Source organism: Cygnus atratus, chromosome 11, assembly GCF_013377495.2.
Source record: "Cygnus atratus isolate AKBS03 ecotype Queensland, Australia chromosome 11, CAtr_DNAZoo_HiC_assembly, whole genome shotgun sequence".
In the NCBI taxonomy this organism is placed as follows: Eukaryota; Metazoa; Chordata; class Aves; order Anseriformes; family Anatidae; genus Cygnus; species Cygnus atratus.
Window position 1 is genome coordinate 19,393,412 of NC_066372.1, and position 17,337 is coordinate 19,410,748.

Genomic DNA, 17,337 nt, shown 5'->3' on the forward strand with positions numbered 1-17,337 from the left:
CCCGCCGCCCCCGGGGCCCGCGGGTGCGGAGCGGGCCTGGGACTCCCCCGCAGCGCCCTGCCGCACCCGGGCCGAGCCGGGGCCCCTCACCGCTCCCACCGCCGCCCCTTTAAGGCCGGGCGGGGCGGGGAAGCGGCCTGGAAGTGCTCGTTGCTGCCCCGGAAGGCGCCGGCTGTGGGAGGGCGCAGAGGCGCGGAAGCGGCTGCAGGGAGGGGCCCGGCTCCCACTGCCCGTCCCCGGCCTTCGGCGTCCGCACCATGGGCACCCGCGACGACGAGTACGACTACCTCTTCAAAGGTACCGCCCGACGCGGCCCCCTTCCCCGCCCGGGGGTCCCCCGCTGTGGTACAGACGGGTGCGGGGTGTGAGGGTGCGGGGGGTGGGGGTGCGGGGCTGTGGCCTGGGCAAAACAGGCAACAAAAAACCGCGATCCCTCGAATTTCCGTGTGGAAAAGGGCGTTGTCGCTAACTATAAGTCAGGCGTTTGTACTGGTGTTGAGATCGGGTCGGGAGGTACCAAGAAATGCCTCCCTTCTCATCTAGCAGCATTGGTGAAGGCCCTGCTGATCACGAATTTAGTCACATCAAATGACTTGTTTTACAGGCCTATGGGCAAATTATCAAAAATATTCCATTATATATTCTAGAATCGTAGAATATCCCGAGTTAGAAGGGACCCACGAGGATCATTGAGTTCAACGCCTTGCTCCACACAGGCCTACCCAAAATTCAGGCCATATGACAGAGAGCACAGTCCAAATGTTACTTAAAGAAAAAAGCAAGCTTGCTGCTCGTTGTCAGGCCCCAGGATCTTACAGAACAGCAGCGTTCTTCTCAGTACCATGAAGCTCTTGTAATGACTTTGAAGAATTATATTTTTTGTCGTCTGTCTTGTGCAATTTCCATGTGGAAACTGATGTTATTACTAACTAGAGATCAGTCTTCTATACTGGTATTGAGATTAGGTCAAGAAGTACCAAGAAGTGCCTCGTTTCTCATCTTGCAGCATTGGGAAAGGCCCTGCTGATCATAAATTTAGTCACATCAAACAACTTAGTTTATGGACCTGTGTGCAAATTATCAAGAACATTGCATATCCTGACAGGATTGTGTAAATTATTGTTCTAGCTGTGAGGAAATACCAGTGATGTAGAACTTTTTGGGAGAGGTGCTACGTTTTATTAGATTGCTTATGTATGTAATTGCGAAATAATAAAGTTGGGGTCCATTTGTATAGAAAAATTCTAAGCTAGGTTAAGTGGTTGCCACTCTGAAAGGTTTTTACCATTTAGAATAGTTTACAGAAGCTGTTGGGAGTGCAGGGAATGGTAGGGAAATGGTGCCATGAAGATAGGAGTGATTCACGTTTTCCAAAGTTAAAGCAGACCGCAGGAAGTTCATGCAGCATCTCCGAACTGGGATTAATTTGGCAGCTGAAATAACATCAGCAAATGCAGAGTTGCACAAATTGTGGAAACAGTTGTAACTGTCCAAAAGCGGAGGTTGTTTGAAACAAAGCGTCCCCACTCTGGAATGATCTTGGAATTATTGTGGCAATGAGCCGTCTTGTCACCAGGCACTGTCCAAAAAGGCAAGTGGTAGGTTTAAACAAAAAAAAAAAAAAAGCTCTTGAAAGAAGAAATGAGAACTCAAGGGGAACGCTAAGCCAATGTTTGAGCCTCCTGGGGCCTGAGGGGAAATGTAGGCAGCACAGGCGTACCCGTTCTGAAGGGTTGTTGTGGAATTAAAAAGATGCAGAAGGGCATCCGTATAATCAGAAGAGATCTCATCGGCTCACGTCCCTTGTATTGAGCTGATGTGGAACTACAACAAACAATAGATGTTTTTTCCTTATTTACCTATATTGCTCATTGCTTTAATGTTGATAATTTGGAGGTGAGGGCTTGCTGGGACAAAGCTTAGTGCCACCCTGATCTTTTCTGTTCCGCACAGGGCTTCTCAGCACCAGTCCTGCCCCTTGGGCTGGGTGTTGGTCTGTCTGGACACCTAATCCAGTCCCAGTTCTTCTGGGTTCTTGACCTAAAGGGACATGGTCAGTCGGTGGGCCTGAGTTCAGGCTTCGACGTGCCCTAAAATAACAGGGCGATATTCTCTGGTTCAGCTGCCTCTTACTATCCTTGAGCTAAACTGCCGCTGGGCTGTTTGTGCAGGACCTCTGTTCTTGTCCCGTCAGTCACTGCCAACAGCTGTGTGTCAAAATCTGCTGACTGCTGGCGGCTGGAATCGGAGCCCCCTGTGCCCTGCACAATTGGGTCTCAGTGCCTGTCACAAGCTGCCCCTCGCCTGACTCCACGCAATGCTTTAGTGTATGTTATTGCCCGGTAGGCCTAGCTTAAAAAAAAAAAGGCTAGTTTCTGGTAAGTTCTTCTTGTCTAGCTATGCATATCTTTGTATTCTCCCGTACTTTCGGGTTTCAGTTGAGAGAGCAGTGCCTACTGTTCCCAGCACTGTGCTTCAGGAAACACCAGGTCTGGGAAGTCCCCTTTGTGGGACTCTTTCTCTAATTTTAATGGGAGGAAAAAATACGGTGACATAAGGTTGTTACTTAATAATTTAACCTGGCTTACGTGCAGAAACTTTTAGCTCTGTTTGATTAAAGTGGCGGACCTACAGTTGATAAATAGTTAACAAAGTAACCCGTACTTGTAGAATATGTCTTCTGTGTTTTTTATGCACAAACCTCGAGAGGATTAGGTTTGTGCCCTGACCATCTGGAACTTTGGATTTGGGGTCAGCCTCCTCGTTTCCGAACGCAGACCTGCCTTGCAGTGACATTCAGCTGACTGCTAGAGAAACTCCTCTTTCAGCTTCCTGCTCTGTGTCAGGTTCATTCCTCCACCTTTTTCCTTTGCTGAAGGAAACTGAAACCAGGCAGACCTGTTGGTCTGGATTTTAGACAATGCCTTTTTTCTTTGTGCTTTGTTTATAGAAATCAGTAAGGAAAACCGTTGCATGGCAGGTACGGGTTTATACGTGGTAGCACGCCTTATGCCTGTCGCTCTGCCAGATGTGGAAGCCCTTCTGTGCTCTAACAAACCCGCCTGCTTATCCCCGTTACTGCAGTCGTGCTTGGAGCGTTGTGTGCAGTAGGTCCAGGTGGTGAATGAGCCCTACCTCAAAGTTCTCTGGGACATGAAATGGGTGGATGAAGCAGAAGGTGCAGCTGAGGAGGGCAATGGATTTTAGGTACGGTCATGTTAGGTTTGTTGGCAGCTGCCTAGAAGATGTGCAATCAGGTCATCTTGTGCACGTTTCCTTTAAAACCCCAATTTACGTGGGCTGGAAGAGGTGTTCAGCAGGTTCTTGTGGGTGTCATGGAAATGCGTACAGGCTCTTAATTTGTATGCTGCTTTATAGCAGAGTTCAGGGCAGATAAAAGAGTTTTCAGACATAGTAATCCCGTAGTGCTAGTCTGCATGGCTTAAATTGTGTAATACGCCGCTTGTCTGCGGTAAAGGTTGTTTCACAATGCAAGCTGGTAGTGCTGGGCTTTCTATTTTCAACCTGATGAGGTTGTCAATTACATACGTTATGAGCTAGTTGAAATTCTCAGAAAATACTTTAATTAGAGTTTTATCAGAAATAAAAATTGAGAGTGCTGGAATGTTTGTGAAAAATTAATACGTCTATAAATTGCTTCTCAAGCAGCTTATGGAGTTGAATTCTTATTTTGGCCTTCTGCAGAAATAAAACTGGAATTACAGAATGACATTCATTCAGTTGCATGGACTTCATGATATTCCTTTTGTCCACCAAAAACTCATCTTAAACCTCTCCAGTGCTGAGTTAGCTCGTTAAATGCATGGTGTTAAGGCGCGTTGTTGCAGGTGTTGAAGTGGCGCACCGCTAAACCAATGAGAATGACGTGGGGGTCACTTCCACTGCTTCTCTGGGTATTCTCAGGGTGTGCCAGTGCAAATTTCACCCGACTGCAAAGCCTTCTAAGGTGCTACTCGTGCAAGGGAAGTGCTGGTCCAAAGAAAGCTGTTGATGGAGGTTCTCAGGTATGGGTCTTAAGGCTGAACTTTCTTAAGTGTTTCCCCTAAGCTTTAGTCCTTCCAGTGCTGGTGTAGTGAAGGGAAAAGGAATTTGCTGGTGGTGCAAAGCTGAGGGGTACGGAGAAAAAGGTGGAGTGTGGTACTAGAAGATCTGCGTGGTGATGAGGACAGCAGTTCCCCCAGTGAGGCAGGATTCACAACGTAAGGTTTTGTGCCCGGGGACTCACGGGAAGAGTTAATTCCAGCGTAAGGTGTTTCTGGCAGATGGAAATATTAAAATCCTCATATACGTCACCGATGAGATCTCACCTAGAATGCTGGATGCAGTTCTTCTTGCTGCTTGGGAGAGAAATTGAAAGACTTTTATGGGGGATGTCTGGGGAGAATGGGCAGTCTGTAAGGAAACACTTGAGAGGTTGGCTCACTTAGGTGGTAGAACAAGACTGAGGAGATGTGGTTGCTTTCTGTAAATACCCAGACCAGTGTAAACACCACTGGGAGAAGAAACTAATAAGCTAATGGACAGTGCTGGCACATGAACACCGCTATCAGCTGACCGCTAATTTCTTCTGAAAATTAGAAGGCAATTTCTAACCATTAGGAGTGAGTTTCTGGAAAAGAAGCCCAGTAAAAGTGCGTGTGCAGGAACAATTAGCTTTAAGGTGGAACTAGATACCGTCACGTCTCTCCCAGGAACTATTTGCCTGGGATGGTTAGAGAGGGACTCAGCCACTCCTACTGCATTGCTGTGCTAAGAATATGATACATGGGAATACAGTGGAGTATGAAATACCAGACTGAGGTGGTTTGGTAAGGAAAGCAAAATGAAAATTAATACAATTTGGGTGACTGTTAAAGCTGTGTCAGCTCATAATTATATTCGAAGAGCGGTGTTCTCTGGACTGGCAGAAATACAGACAGTGTGAGGAGTCCTAGCAGCCCGCTGACACTGCAAGCTGTTCCTGTGTCCGTGCTCGAGACGAGCTGCAGTGGCCCAATTAAGTAGAGGATATAGCTGGCTTCAAGGAGGAAAGTAAAATATTTCCCCCTTTTAATTGGGACATATTAATCTGGTGCTGGAAGCCATTCAGAACATAAGCAGCATGGGATTCAGACAAGGTGAGGAAAAAAAACTTGGTAGAGGAATTAAAAGGACCGGTCTATTTTTGAATGTCTGAAAACTCTGCTTTGAAATATGCACTGAGCAACGAAAATACTTGAGGGTAGTACTTAGCAGGCGTATGATGCAGCCTGCTGGGAGGAAATAGGATGATGTGTGTGGATTGCTTTCCTCGTGTAGAGAAGCTTTCAGCCCCTGGAGCAGCTAACAGTGGGTGACCGTGGGACTGAGCGACTTGTGCCTCCCAGGAACTCGCTGTTCATAATGCGAGTGCAAACATGATGTCATCTAAAACCTGAACCTGCCGCAAGAGTTCTGAAGATCTTGTTTGCCGGCGAAAGAGGGAAAACTATGGCAGCTTGCCAGGCGGTGATGGTATAATTGGGTGTCTCATCCCCTGCACTAAGTTTATTACCGCCCGGCATCCTCTGTGCCAGCAAAGCTGTTTTCTGCCACCGAACTGTGCTGACCTGCCCTTTAGGAAAGTGGAATCTGATTTGCATTCGGTCCAGGTGCGTGCCACCTACCTGCGCCTGTGATCCTCGTAAACAGAAGTGGTTAACAGGGCCACTGTGCTTTGTGCAGCTTCTGTAGCTTGGCTGGCTGCTTGCTGAGTCAGCTGGCAGGGGAAGCTGGGAAGATGTTTGTTTTGATGAGGTATTCTCTAAAAGACTATTTGAAGCTAACCTTTGCTGCAGTTTTCATTTTATGGAGGGGGGTTTTTTAAAAGGTGCTTCTCGGCTCTTACAGTCAGGGAAAATCCCATTTGTCAGAGCTGTTGTGCATTATTTAAATAGAAAGTGGCGTCTGCTTTGTGACGCAGCAAAAGATGCGAGGGTTTGTGCTGCTAGACTGAGACTCACTCCTCACATCAGTGGACTCATTCCTCTGTTGTACCACACTGCATATCTAACACTGTGTTGCAACATCTTGAAGTTTAAATGATGTGTGTTACTGAGCAAGTGTTTGTTTTGTCAAAACAAGCATCTCCATGCTGGTTCTTTGTCACCCAAGTGTCGATTGTTTTGCTTGTGCTGGCCTGATGCACTGCAGAGCGCAAAGGTTATCAGCCTTGCTTCTCGAGGGTCTTACTCATCCTCTTTGTCCTCCGCTTCCTTCTGTTATCTGCTCAGTACCTTATCTGAAGGTCGCCTAGAGGAGCTGCTGCTGGTGCGACTCGGGGAGGGACATGACTTGGCCTGGCTAAAATTCCTGCGTCTGGGTAGTGAGTTTCAGGCGGGGCTCAAGCTCGTCCCTTTCAGCTCAGCACCGTGGGATGGTGCGAGGGATCCTCGCGACGCTTTTCTTCCTGTCCCAACTGGACTTTACACCTTCTGTCAATCTCTCGTCAAGCATGGCTGCATCCTTCCCGTTAGCTCGCTCAGCACTGTGATGAGTCAAGGCCAGCTGGGAAGGGACTTTTGCACTTTTTGACTGCCATGTGTAGTTCTCCTGGAGGAGGAATACGATTCAATGCAAAGGAGATTGAAATGTAACTACTAAAAGTCAAGTCTAAAGTCTGTCCAGCAGGCTGGAGAACGTGGCAGCTCTGGTTCTCTGGAAATCTCAGGGCTTGGACAACAGACCCGTGACAAGAGGGGTGGCTTTGCTATTCTTTTTCCTTCTTGGTTTGTTCTGGAAAATGAATGTGTTCATTGTGGGTGATTGTCAATAGATGGTGTACACCTGGAATCTGATTCTGATGTCGTTTCTCTCTTGTAGTTGTGCTTATTGGAGACTCTGGAGTAGGCAAGAGTAACCTCCTGTCTCGATTCACTCGCAATGAGTTTAACTTGGAGAGCAAAAGCACCATTGGAGTAGAGTTTGCAACAAGAAGCATTCAAGTTGACGGGAAGACAATCAAGGCTCAGATATGGGACACAGCAGGGCAGGAGCGATACCGCGCTATAACGTCAGCGTAAGTGGTAGCCTGTGCAGCTGAAGAGATGCTGTTGCTGAGAAGGGTCGACTTTGGGCCCTTCTAATTCCTCAAACACATACAAATGATTTTATTTTGTCATGTAATATCCACAATGTGTGGGGGAAGGAAGCTTGAATATTTTTCTGTCCAGAAGCTTGGCCTAGTAGGGCTCTGCACAAAGCTGATCTACCTCTCAGTGCAGTCGTGATATGTAACTGGGGGCATTTCTAACCTAGAATACTTCAGAGCTTTCAGAGATTCATTTAAACACGAGCCATTGATAAAGTTACAGCTGTAATCGTGGAGGTTTTATCAGTGGTAACCTATGACCACACATACTACTCACTTTATGTGCTTATTTAATTGAAAAAACAGCGTAGTAAAAAGCTGGATTTAAGTAAAGCTGGAGGTATAATTGTGGGGTGGGAGAACACAACCTGCTTCTTTTCTGACTGTGTGACTGTGCCTCTCTCTGGTCTGAAGGCAGACCAGCTGGGGCCGTTCATAAAGGGACTAGATCAGGCTGATATTTTTATGATCCCGTGAGTCACTCTTAACTCTTCCTGTTGCTCCGGGCTGTGCCCGTACTGCACCCACAATGGTGGGTGGGGAAGACTTTTCCAGGAGTGGGTTGGAGGTTGAAGGTGACAGTAGCTCCTCGCAGATTCCAGTGCTTCGTTTTGGGGTGCAGGGTTCTCCACCAGACTCTGAGCTATCCTGGCTGCTCTGGTGGTTCTGTGTCATAACCCTAACCTGGGTGCTTTACTTCTGCTGCTTCAAGTCCCACGTATCACGCTTTAGATATTTTTTATATGGCTGTCTTTGCAGTAGCAGGCAGTAGCTGTTAGTAACTTGTCACTTTTAATCAGGATGTTCCTTGCAGGTTCTCTAACACATCTCCTCACCCGCAGGTACTATCGAGGTGCTGTAGGGGCATTACTGGTGTATGACATCGCTAAGCACCTCACCTACGAGAACGTGGAGCGATGGCTGAAGGAGCTGAGAGACCATGCTGACAGCAATATTGTGATCATGCTTGTGGGAAACAAGAGTGACTTGCGCCACCTGAGAGCAGTCCCTACAGATGAAGCCAGAGCTTTTGCAGGTTGGTGAAATCAAAATAAATTTCTGGGTGAGGATGTCTGCCTGCAGGTATGGACTGCCGTTCCCCCGATATGGCTAGCCCTGCTAAATAAGCTGCCACAACATACTGGGAGGTGGAGAAACTTGACGAGGTTAAAACAAGATCCAGGAAGTTTCCCTGCACATTTCTTGAAAGTGCACCAAATTCTCACTTTCAGTGATGCATCATGACATGCCTAAAGGCAACGCAGCACTAACGGCAATCCCTGTGCCTGAGGATGAGTGTAAATTGTTGTTGCTGTTGGGTGGTGCTGCTCTCGTACCACATAAGGGGAAAACACCACAACTTTTACTTTTTTTGGTACCCGCGCATCTGATCAGTAACACCACATACGCTGGCTGGTACAGAAGTTCTTCCAGATGGGAGATAAATGTTCTGTACTCCTCTAATTATAATGTTTCTGTCCACACAGAGAAGAATGGTTTGTCGTTTATCGAGACATCTGCTTTAGACTCTACAAATGTGGAAGCAGCTTTCCAGACTATTCTGACAGGTGAGTCATCCAGGGCTCTCTGCTTTAAGGAGGAAGAGCAGAACGCTGCTCAGACGTGAGGCAAATAGGCAGTTCTTTGCCTGTAAAATGTTTAAAATTTTATGTAATCACCCTTCACAACCGTTACATTTGGAATCCATTTGGTCCTTCCTTTGAGCAGCACCGCGCGTCTGTGACTCCTGAGCACAGGATAGTCACTGCCACTGCGTTTAATAGTCCTGGCCGGACTTTCGACCTTTGCAGTGTGCAATGGCAGTGAGTGCTACAGTCTTTATGCTCTGTGAAGTACTTCCTTTTTCTTTAAACCCTTTATTTGATAGGCAAAACATCTCACTTCTGTGACGTTGGCACCTGGTTAAATTGTATTTTTGTTCACGTAGTTAGATTTTTTTTTTTTTTCATTTTGGCGGGTAATTGAGACTTCTGAAAACATACCATAACAAACTAGTTAGCCATACTGGAACATGCAGGGGAGGAGGCAGCTAGGAAGTTACTGCTGTAATAAAAATATAAAGCATTTTTTTTGAGTTGTCTGAAATTCTTTAGCAGTGATGAGAGAGAATTCATAGGCTGTTGGAGTACATCCTGCTACATGCCTTCTTCCTGTATCCGTCTGTGTTTTTTTTCCTACCTTTAATTGTAATAGGGTTCTGGTTCTTTTCTGTTTTTACAGCGGGTTCTTAAACAGTAGTGTTCCTGGCTATATACTAACAAAAAATGTAAACGTGTCCATGTCAGACAAATACACAGTGCATAGGGATGTGTCATCTCACTGCTTTCATGCCGTGGTGGGACTGGAGCTTGAGTTAGTTTCCTCTTTAGCCAACCCTTGTGGTTCCCTTTTAACTTCAGTCTAATCATTTGGCTGTAATTCAACTTTGCACAAATGCTGAAAAAAGGAGAGCAGTTACGTTTATACGTTTACTTCCTCATGACTAAGTAATGATGCCATAAGAGGGTGGGCGACAAAGGAGTGGCTGAATGTGATGGTATCTGTGGTGCCTGATGGTTTTCCTGTTTTCTTCCCCTACCTAACAGAGTCAGTTGTGTCAAAATTGCTTGTGAATTTGGGCATGGATATTTCAGGAGAAACACATTTTTTATTACTTGCTTGTAACTGCTAAAACCCCAAACTTCTTTCTTTATGTGTATCCTTGCTATTCCCTCTCCTCTCAGGGGCACCTATACTGAACTGTGAGGTCAGGTTCTGGCTAAATGTGCTGCGTGTAGTATAGAACAGCCTTGCTGCCTGCTCTTAGAGTTTTCAGGGGGGATCAGGGCTCTTGGATAAAGGTTAGGTATTTAACTTTCATGCCTGTTCAGCACCAGCACTAATAAAAACAAATCTGGAAATACATCAGACGTTGTTTATCCCCTCCCAAGGTGGCTGTCATATGCAATATAAACTGATCATCCAACTGCCCCCAGTCTCCTCGTGGACTGCTCTGTTCCCTAACAGCGATGGCTGAAGAAGTGGGAAGTTTGCTGCATGCCCTGGGCTGCTGCCTTATTTCTGCAGAGCTGTGTGACACTCAGATATGACATACTGCTGTTGCCATGGGGAAGCAGTTTACCTCTTGGGCACAGGCTAGGCTGTTTCTTTATCTCTCCTCACATGCTTCCAACGGCACCTTTTATTCCAGAAGTTATTTTGGGTTCTAATTAGCAAAGGTTTGATTTTTTTCTGGTTTAATTTTTCTGTAAGGGAGAGCAGGCTGTAATGGGAGAGCAAGGGATTAAAACTAGACCTCAGCGGACTCTGACAGATTGTTGGAGCTGTTGTTTTTCCACAAACGTCAGTGCTCCCTGCGTGTTGCTGTGCCAGTGTTTTGGGGAAAGAGCTCCTGGGCATGCGGACAGAATCCTTGTTCAGGAGGGGCTGGTTCAACTGCACTGGAAGAAATGCTTCTGCTGATTAGTGGGCATGTGGCTCACTCCAGACACCAGCTCCTGTTTCAGGGAGATAAAGATGAAGTAAATAATGCATTAGCAGCAGGTTGCCTCCATCTCTGCTGTGACTGGCATGCAAAGGACGAATGTTCTGCCAGTAACTTCTCGATAACACTTCACAGCTGGCTTTTTCTGTTAATGATTTGCTTTGAAGGAAAGAGGGGAGCAGTCATCCGAGGAATGTGGTTTTCAGAGTGACCCTGCAGAATCATGGATAGTCTGTCTGTGTTTGGCAAGGTTGCCTCTAAGCGTAGTGCTGGAGGGTGGAATACTCGCTCTCCTTTGAAGAAGGAAGTTGATAAAGCCAGCAGGCTTTGCCACAGGCTGCAAGTGGAGGAGGTTGACAGAAGAAGGAGCAGGGCATGCTGCTGTACCAGCTCTGCTAGTACTTGTCCTGCTGGGAACGGCACCGCAGAGACGTCCTAGGCTGCTCGTGACGCCTTTCACACAGCTCTTACATCTTTCCTGGACAGTGTGGTGTGACTGGAGTCTGTAGCGAAACTCCTTTCCTCTCCAGCCCTAGTGAAGCTGGTCTCGTTGGGACAGTTAGGGAAAGTTGTTAGAGTCCTTTCCCCTGGAGGCATAGCAGGTCCGTGATAAGCGTATTCACGCCTAGACTCTCACATGAAGCCACCTTGAATAGATGGCTTTGGGCACAGAAAACATGAATCAATCATAGTTAGCACAGCCTAAGTGAGCATGTGGTCTCCTGTTGCGGGTGGAAGCAGGGGAAGAAAGCTTTTCTTTCCTCTTGCTGTGTTATAAAGGATTCTTAGCGGGCCGTGTATCTTAACAGACAGGAAGCCTGCTAGGTTTGTGCATACCATGTGAGGTTTGGGGACCTTTTCCTCTGTGGCTTAGGGTAATGGTCCCTGTCCAAGTTCCTCTGTTGTGAGATGTCTAGACTTCAGGGGCTGATTCTTGTGCGCACAAAGCTGCTTTGTATTATCTGGCAAATGAGAGAGACTGGTGTTATAATCCCATCCCCTCTGAGCATTCACAGCAGGATAAACCATCCTTAAAGTAAACCCGAGGCAGCCTCCGCTCCCTGCCTTGCTCAGTGCCACCTCTGTTCCCATAGCGCGTTCTGCCGTGGTTTCATCTCTAAGGAATCCCATCTCCAAGGAAACAACATCACAGAGCGTTAACATTAAGAAATGTAGGGATTTCCTCTTGTTAGCTCTGTACACCTGAAAATGAATGAAGCACTAGCACTGCTTGAGGAGGCGAGGACTGGACAAGCTCCTCCTAGACAGCGGTGCCTTTTTTCCCCCAGCTCTCTTACACTGCAAGGCCTGTCTCACATGGTTACCAATTATGCAGTGATGCATTCTGCCGAATGTGCTCTTAATAAGGTCTCATTCAGTTACTGAGCAGAGCATAAAGTGTAGTGTCTTCATTAAAAAGTGCACGTCTTCATTAGCCTGGCGTTCCTTGGTGCAGACCAGTCTGAGTGTAGGCTTTGCCTCGGGGCGTTTTGCCCCAGGAAGAGCAGGTTTAAGCTGTTCCCACCTCCTCCATCACACCAACACAACTGTGTGGTGAAAGAGTGTGCAGCTGATCCAGGGCAAGGCAGTATTTAGCCGTTTAGGCTTTCATCTAGGGCAGCACGTTGTGTCTGCACAGAGGTTTGTAACCACAGAGGAGAGAGAGGTGGCAGTGAGCAACAAAAATAAATGGGGCTGCTTCGAGTTGATTTGAGCAGCGCTGCTGCTAAACGTCCTTGCAGGGCTGTCAGGGAGCGGGGATCAGCTGGAAATACATTCCCACAGTCAGAAGGAATAGGCGCTCTATCAGCAGAGAAATCAGTGCTGTTGAGGTTATTTTTAAGACTTCAGTGAACAGCCCTGTAGATCTTTGCTTCGAGATGAGGGTGTTGTGCAGAGGACACCCTGGTGGCTCACAGGGGTGGAGGAAGCGAGTGACAGCTCGTGTTAGGGACCAGTATGAACTTGTTTAGGAAGTTCTGTGGAAAACAGAATTGCCGCTGCTGAGCGTGCTACTCGAGAGCTTCCAGTAACAAAGGCAGCAAAACCCTTCTGCTGTTGCATAGGAACAGGCAGTGCTTTGCTGGGGGTAAGCTGGCTGCTCACCCTGAGCCGGGGCAGTGAAGTGGAGCAGAAAACTTGCAGAAAGTAGAGCAGATCTCTTCCAGCTGTGCTCTCTCCACCTCCATGTGCATGCCCCAGGGTCAGCCTGTGAAGGTGCTCATGTGGAAGGCTGTTGGAAAGAACAGTGGACATCAGAAAGGGTGACGCCAGAAAATCCTCTTGTACATTTGCAGCGCTTGTTTGGTTGATCTGTGACCTGACCGTATCTGAACGCATACACACGTTCAGCTTTCTGAAGAATCTTTCGTGATCTGAGTCCGAGCTGCCTCTTTGGAGGCCCAAGCAGCAGATTCTTCTCTCACAGCACTACTTGCAAAGATTATGGTTCCTCACACAGCCCATAGATACAGCGCAGTGTCCGTGCGAGAAGTTACTTCTTGGTGAGCAGCTGCATGGATGTGTGCAGCCCTGCTCTTAGTCTTCTGGGGAGCACTCAGCCCGTTTGTAACGGCAGCTTAAACAGGGTTTGTTGCAGCGAGGGCAAGGTTTGCAAGCCTTGTTCGTTAGGAACCCTTTTTAAATGCTTGGTGCCATCAGGTCTCGTCGCCGTCCAAGCAGGCACGTAGCTTGTGACCAGCCCTTGGCAGCACGGAGGACTTCTCTGCATGAGATTGCTCAATTTCCAGTACCGAAATGATGTCAGGATGTGCACTAAGCAGCAGCTCATTAAAAGCCTGAACAAAGGCGACTCACTAATGATGAATTTCTGGTGGGAAAGAAGCTTCTTGGTCTGAGGCCAGACAAGGTGCTGGGGACATTGTTACCCGGCTGATGAGGGACCTCAGACCTCTGAACGAACTCGAACCTTTGCCGTGTTTCACCGGTTATTTGTGAGCAGTGCTCTGCAGCAGGAACGGAGTGCACGCACCCTCTTCTCGAGTGACCTGAGCTTATCTGGAGCGTCCCAGCAGGGCAGGGAGCTGCAGCGTGCAGACGGGGTGTGGGCATCAGCCCCGCTCTCCGGGCTCAGCCGCTTGGCGCTGCTGTTCTGTCTCCTGCCAGCGCGCCGTTCTCTTGGGCTCCTCTGATGTTGTCACTTCAGGGTAGGCTTTTTTTTTTCTGAATCTGAAACACTTAACTTTTTTGTTAAACTGAGGTTTAACAAGCTTTTTTTTTTTTTTTTTAATGGTTTGGAACTTGAATTTGCAAGTGAGTTCCCCATGCTCTATTTCTGGTATGCTTTATTTCCTTTCTGAGGTGAAGCGCTGCACCTCGTACTTTCATACACAGCTGAAGCGAGTGGTTTTGTGTCTACTCTGAGTTTATGTTCAACACACACCATCGGCCACTAACTAATCCCAGGAAACTGGGCAAGGCTTTCAGTGCAGGTGTGGACTTGGCAGCGTGTTAGGTTAAACTCCCGTGCCTTTCCTGTGCTCTCCAGTTTGTGCTGGGATTTCTTTGTCTGGACTCCATATTTTTCCTCTGCAGTTCCAAAGCTGGTCTGCTCTAACACAGTCTCCTCAGAGCCTTAAGAATGATGACAAGGAATTGATGGCATAGCTTCTGATTCTTAGTAAATATACAGAATCCAGCATATTTTTTTTTTGCTTTTATGTCAAGGGGAATAAAGCAGTTGTGAAAGAAGTAATTTGTTTTGCAAAGATATTTTAACTTATGAATACAGAAGATATCACAATTAAATGTCTTCTGGAAGCTGCTGTGCATTACCTATATAGTCCCAAAAGTATGGGGAATCTTTGCTCTGTTTGATGCTTGGTTTCCCCAGACATTAACTTTCTGATGCTGTTTTGCATACGCGTAATGACGAGCTCTTTCTCATCTTCCAGAGATCTATCGTATTGTTTCCCAGAAGCAAATGTCCGACAGACGTGAAAATGATATGTCTCCAAGCAACAACGTGGTTCCCATTCATGTCCCTCCAACCACTGAAAACAAACCAAAGATGCAGTGCTGTCAGAATATATAAGAAATGTTCATTCTTTCCTAAAAGGCTGTGTATATTCCCCAGGTCCAAGATTTAAATATATTTGTAATTCTTGTGGTTACTTTCTTGTGTTCAGTTACTGCTTACTCCTGAATTTCTCCATGTCTTAACCACTTTGATTTCATTGTTTATAAATCTCTTGCTTCTACGTGGCTGCAGTATTTTCCCAACTCCGACTTGTCGGTTTTGGTTCAGTACGTTGTTTGGAACCGAACTGATCTCTTTCCAATGTGATGCCTGCTAGACAGAGCACAGACACATTTAGTGAGCACTTGAAGATGTTATTCTGCTCCTCGCAAAACAATTATTGTCAGGATACCTAGGGAAATATCTCTGGGCAGGAGATCTTTCCTTGTCTTAAGGTGTTGTATACTGCATCTAAAGCTTGATGAAATGCCTGTTGCTCTGAAGTGCAATTTTAATGTAAAGCTAAATGTTTTTGGCTACATCTTCAGATTGTCAAGTTGAGGATTTTCTATAGAATATTATGGGGGGGGTGGGAAGAGAATTTCTTGCAAACAAGCAGCAGGGTTCTTGCTACCTGTGAATGAGCTTTTGTGGTTTGGCACCCGCTGCAAAGGAGGCTGTGGTGTGAGGCAGAGCTGCTGGAGGCTGGCCGGGGAGAGTCTGGTGGGACTCTGTGCGAGGTGCCGCCGTTGAAGTAAGGAAAAGCACGAGCTAAAGCACGAGCTGTGTCGCTGGCTGAGGGTCGCTCTAACACTGGAACTTGCAGCGTGATTTTGTGTTGCCTGAGACTTGGCCTCCACAGTGCCGGTGGTATCAGGATTTGAGGATGCCTGTTTCCTTTCATGGCACCCAGACTTGAAGGGTGTTGTCACACTGCATATCACATATATTAGTACATGCCACACGTTAATATATTCAAATGCTAGAGTTGATGAATCAGTAACTTCTACAACCTGGTCTCAGTTTTCAGTTCTGTTTCATCTAGTATTTCTCAAAGATTCCAATGGCTTGGTACATGATCTTTAACAAAAAAACATCTGGAGTATTTCCCATTGGATGCATTCATTCTGTAGTCCGTCGCTCAGTACAAATCATCTGTTCAATTAGCTTGTTCAGGGATACATGAACTGTGCCTTCTGTCGCTGCACTCTGAAACCACTGCGTATTACACAGGATGTGCTATTCCCAAGCATGCCATTAATATTAAGATTTGGGGGCTTTTGGCACTGGATTTCTACTGGATTTAAAGAGCTGTTTGTTGTATAAATGCCTGCGGTTGTTTATACAATGACAGGAAGCTAATTGTAGGGGCCCTTTCTCAAACTCTGATATGACCCACTCGGAACATCCAAATTTGGGTAGGCACTACCAGCTGCATTTCTTACCCAACCTTTCTGTCTTGCGGTGCTCATGATGTGTAAGGCACACGGAAGGCATTGCTGTAGTCGGTCACTTGTTTTATTTAATCCATTTCTCCTCCTAGTATTAGTTCTGAAGATGCTCTTTTGATCTGTTTGTAAATTACTTTGTATTTTATGCATGTACTGTAACTTGATTCATTATTTTTTTAGATTGATTTAAAATATATTCATCCATGATTCTAATAAAGAATTACAGGGGACGACTCAGTACGGTGTCGGGTGCACTTTTTGGGAGAACTGGGATTTGACCTGAAGGGTTTTACTTACTGGAAACTTATAAACGTCTTGGAACAGCCTATGAGAAGACACCGAAGTAGAAGCGCTCCCAGAAAAGGACCTGGAAGGGCCATGTACGACATGTAACACACTTGCCTTTGTTCAAACCAAGCCTGTGGTTTTTGGGGGCTGATATAGATCATCGCTGTGACTTTTTGGCAGCTTCAGGAAGCTTTTATATTGGGAAAAGTGTGTGGGCTCTTCTCTAGTCAAATCCTTGAATGGCTTTTACAAACCTCCGTATTTTTCCCCATTGCCACCAGTAAGAAAATCCCGTGGAATGACAAAGCACTGCCTTCCACAGCAAATTACCGAACCTTTTTGATTCCCCACCCTCTTGCCCTCTGCTGAAGGAGTGGTGCTGTGGGAGGCAGCTGCTGCTGGGCCCTGTGCATGGTGCCCCCATAGCCTTGGGGGGAAGTCGCCTGCAGAGCGTGGGGCAGTGCTGGTGGCTCGGCTGGGGCGGGATGCCTGAAACAGCCTGAAATTTTGGGGCCTTCTTGGTATTTATCGCATGAGTCTGAGCTGGAGGTGTAAGATGGGGCCCCTGCTCACTGTGGGAACTGTTCTCAGAGAGCTTTCTTTGGCCAGACGGGAGGGTGTTTTGGAATTAACCAAATTACCAGGGCAGCCAACTTCTAAATTTGTCAACTGGAAATGCAGGGTGAGTTTCACTTCGCTCCCCTTTCTGATTCACTTCGTCAGACAGCCTGACTCAGCTGCCACGTCAGGTGTGGATTTCACATGGCTTTACGCAAGGCGCTTCCTCCTGGGGTAAATGCGATCACAGCGGAGCCTGGAGGAGCACGAACCCCAGCTGCGGGCCCCTGCCCCACGCGGTGTTGCTGTGCGTGCTCGTGCTTCCTCGCCTCGGGACAGCCCGTGCTGCGTTCAAGTCCTGCGGCTGTGAGACGGCTGGGCGTGCGGATAGGCCAAGTAAGAACTCTTCTTTATTCTCCTCAGAACT

The 17,337-nt window shown here is 47.0% G+C and overlaps 1 protein-coding gene across 1 annotated transcript; it reads left to right on the top strand.

The window, feature by feature from the left end:
* The first annotated feature begins 12 nt into the window (after nt 1-12).
* On the top strand, nt 13-16,301 carry RAB11A (RAB11A, member RAS oncogene family). Its single transcript, XM_035554617.1, has 5 exons — nt 13-297; nt 6,862-7,057; nt 7,972-8,165; nt 8,617-8,697; nt 14,549-16,301. Exons 1-5 carry the CDS (start codon nt 258-260, stop codon nt 14,686-14,688), a joined length of 651 nt encoding a protein of 216 aa, XP_035410510.1. The 5' UTR covers nt 13-257; the 3' UTR covers nt 14,689-16,301.
* The last annotated feature ends 1,036 nt before the right edge of the window (nt 16,302-17,337 follow it).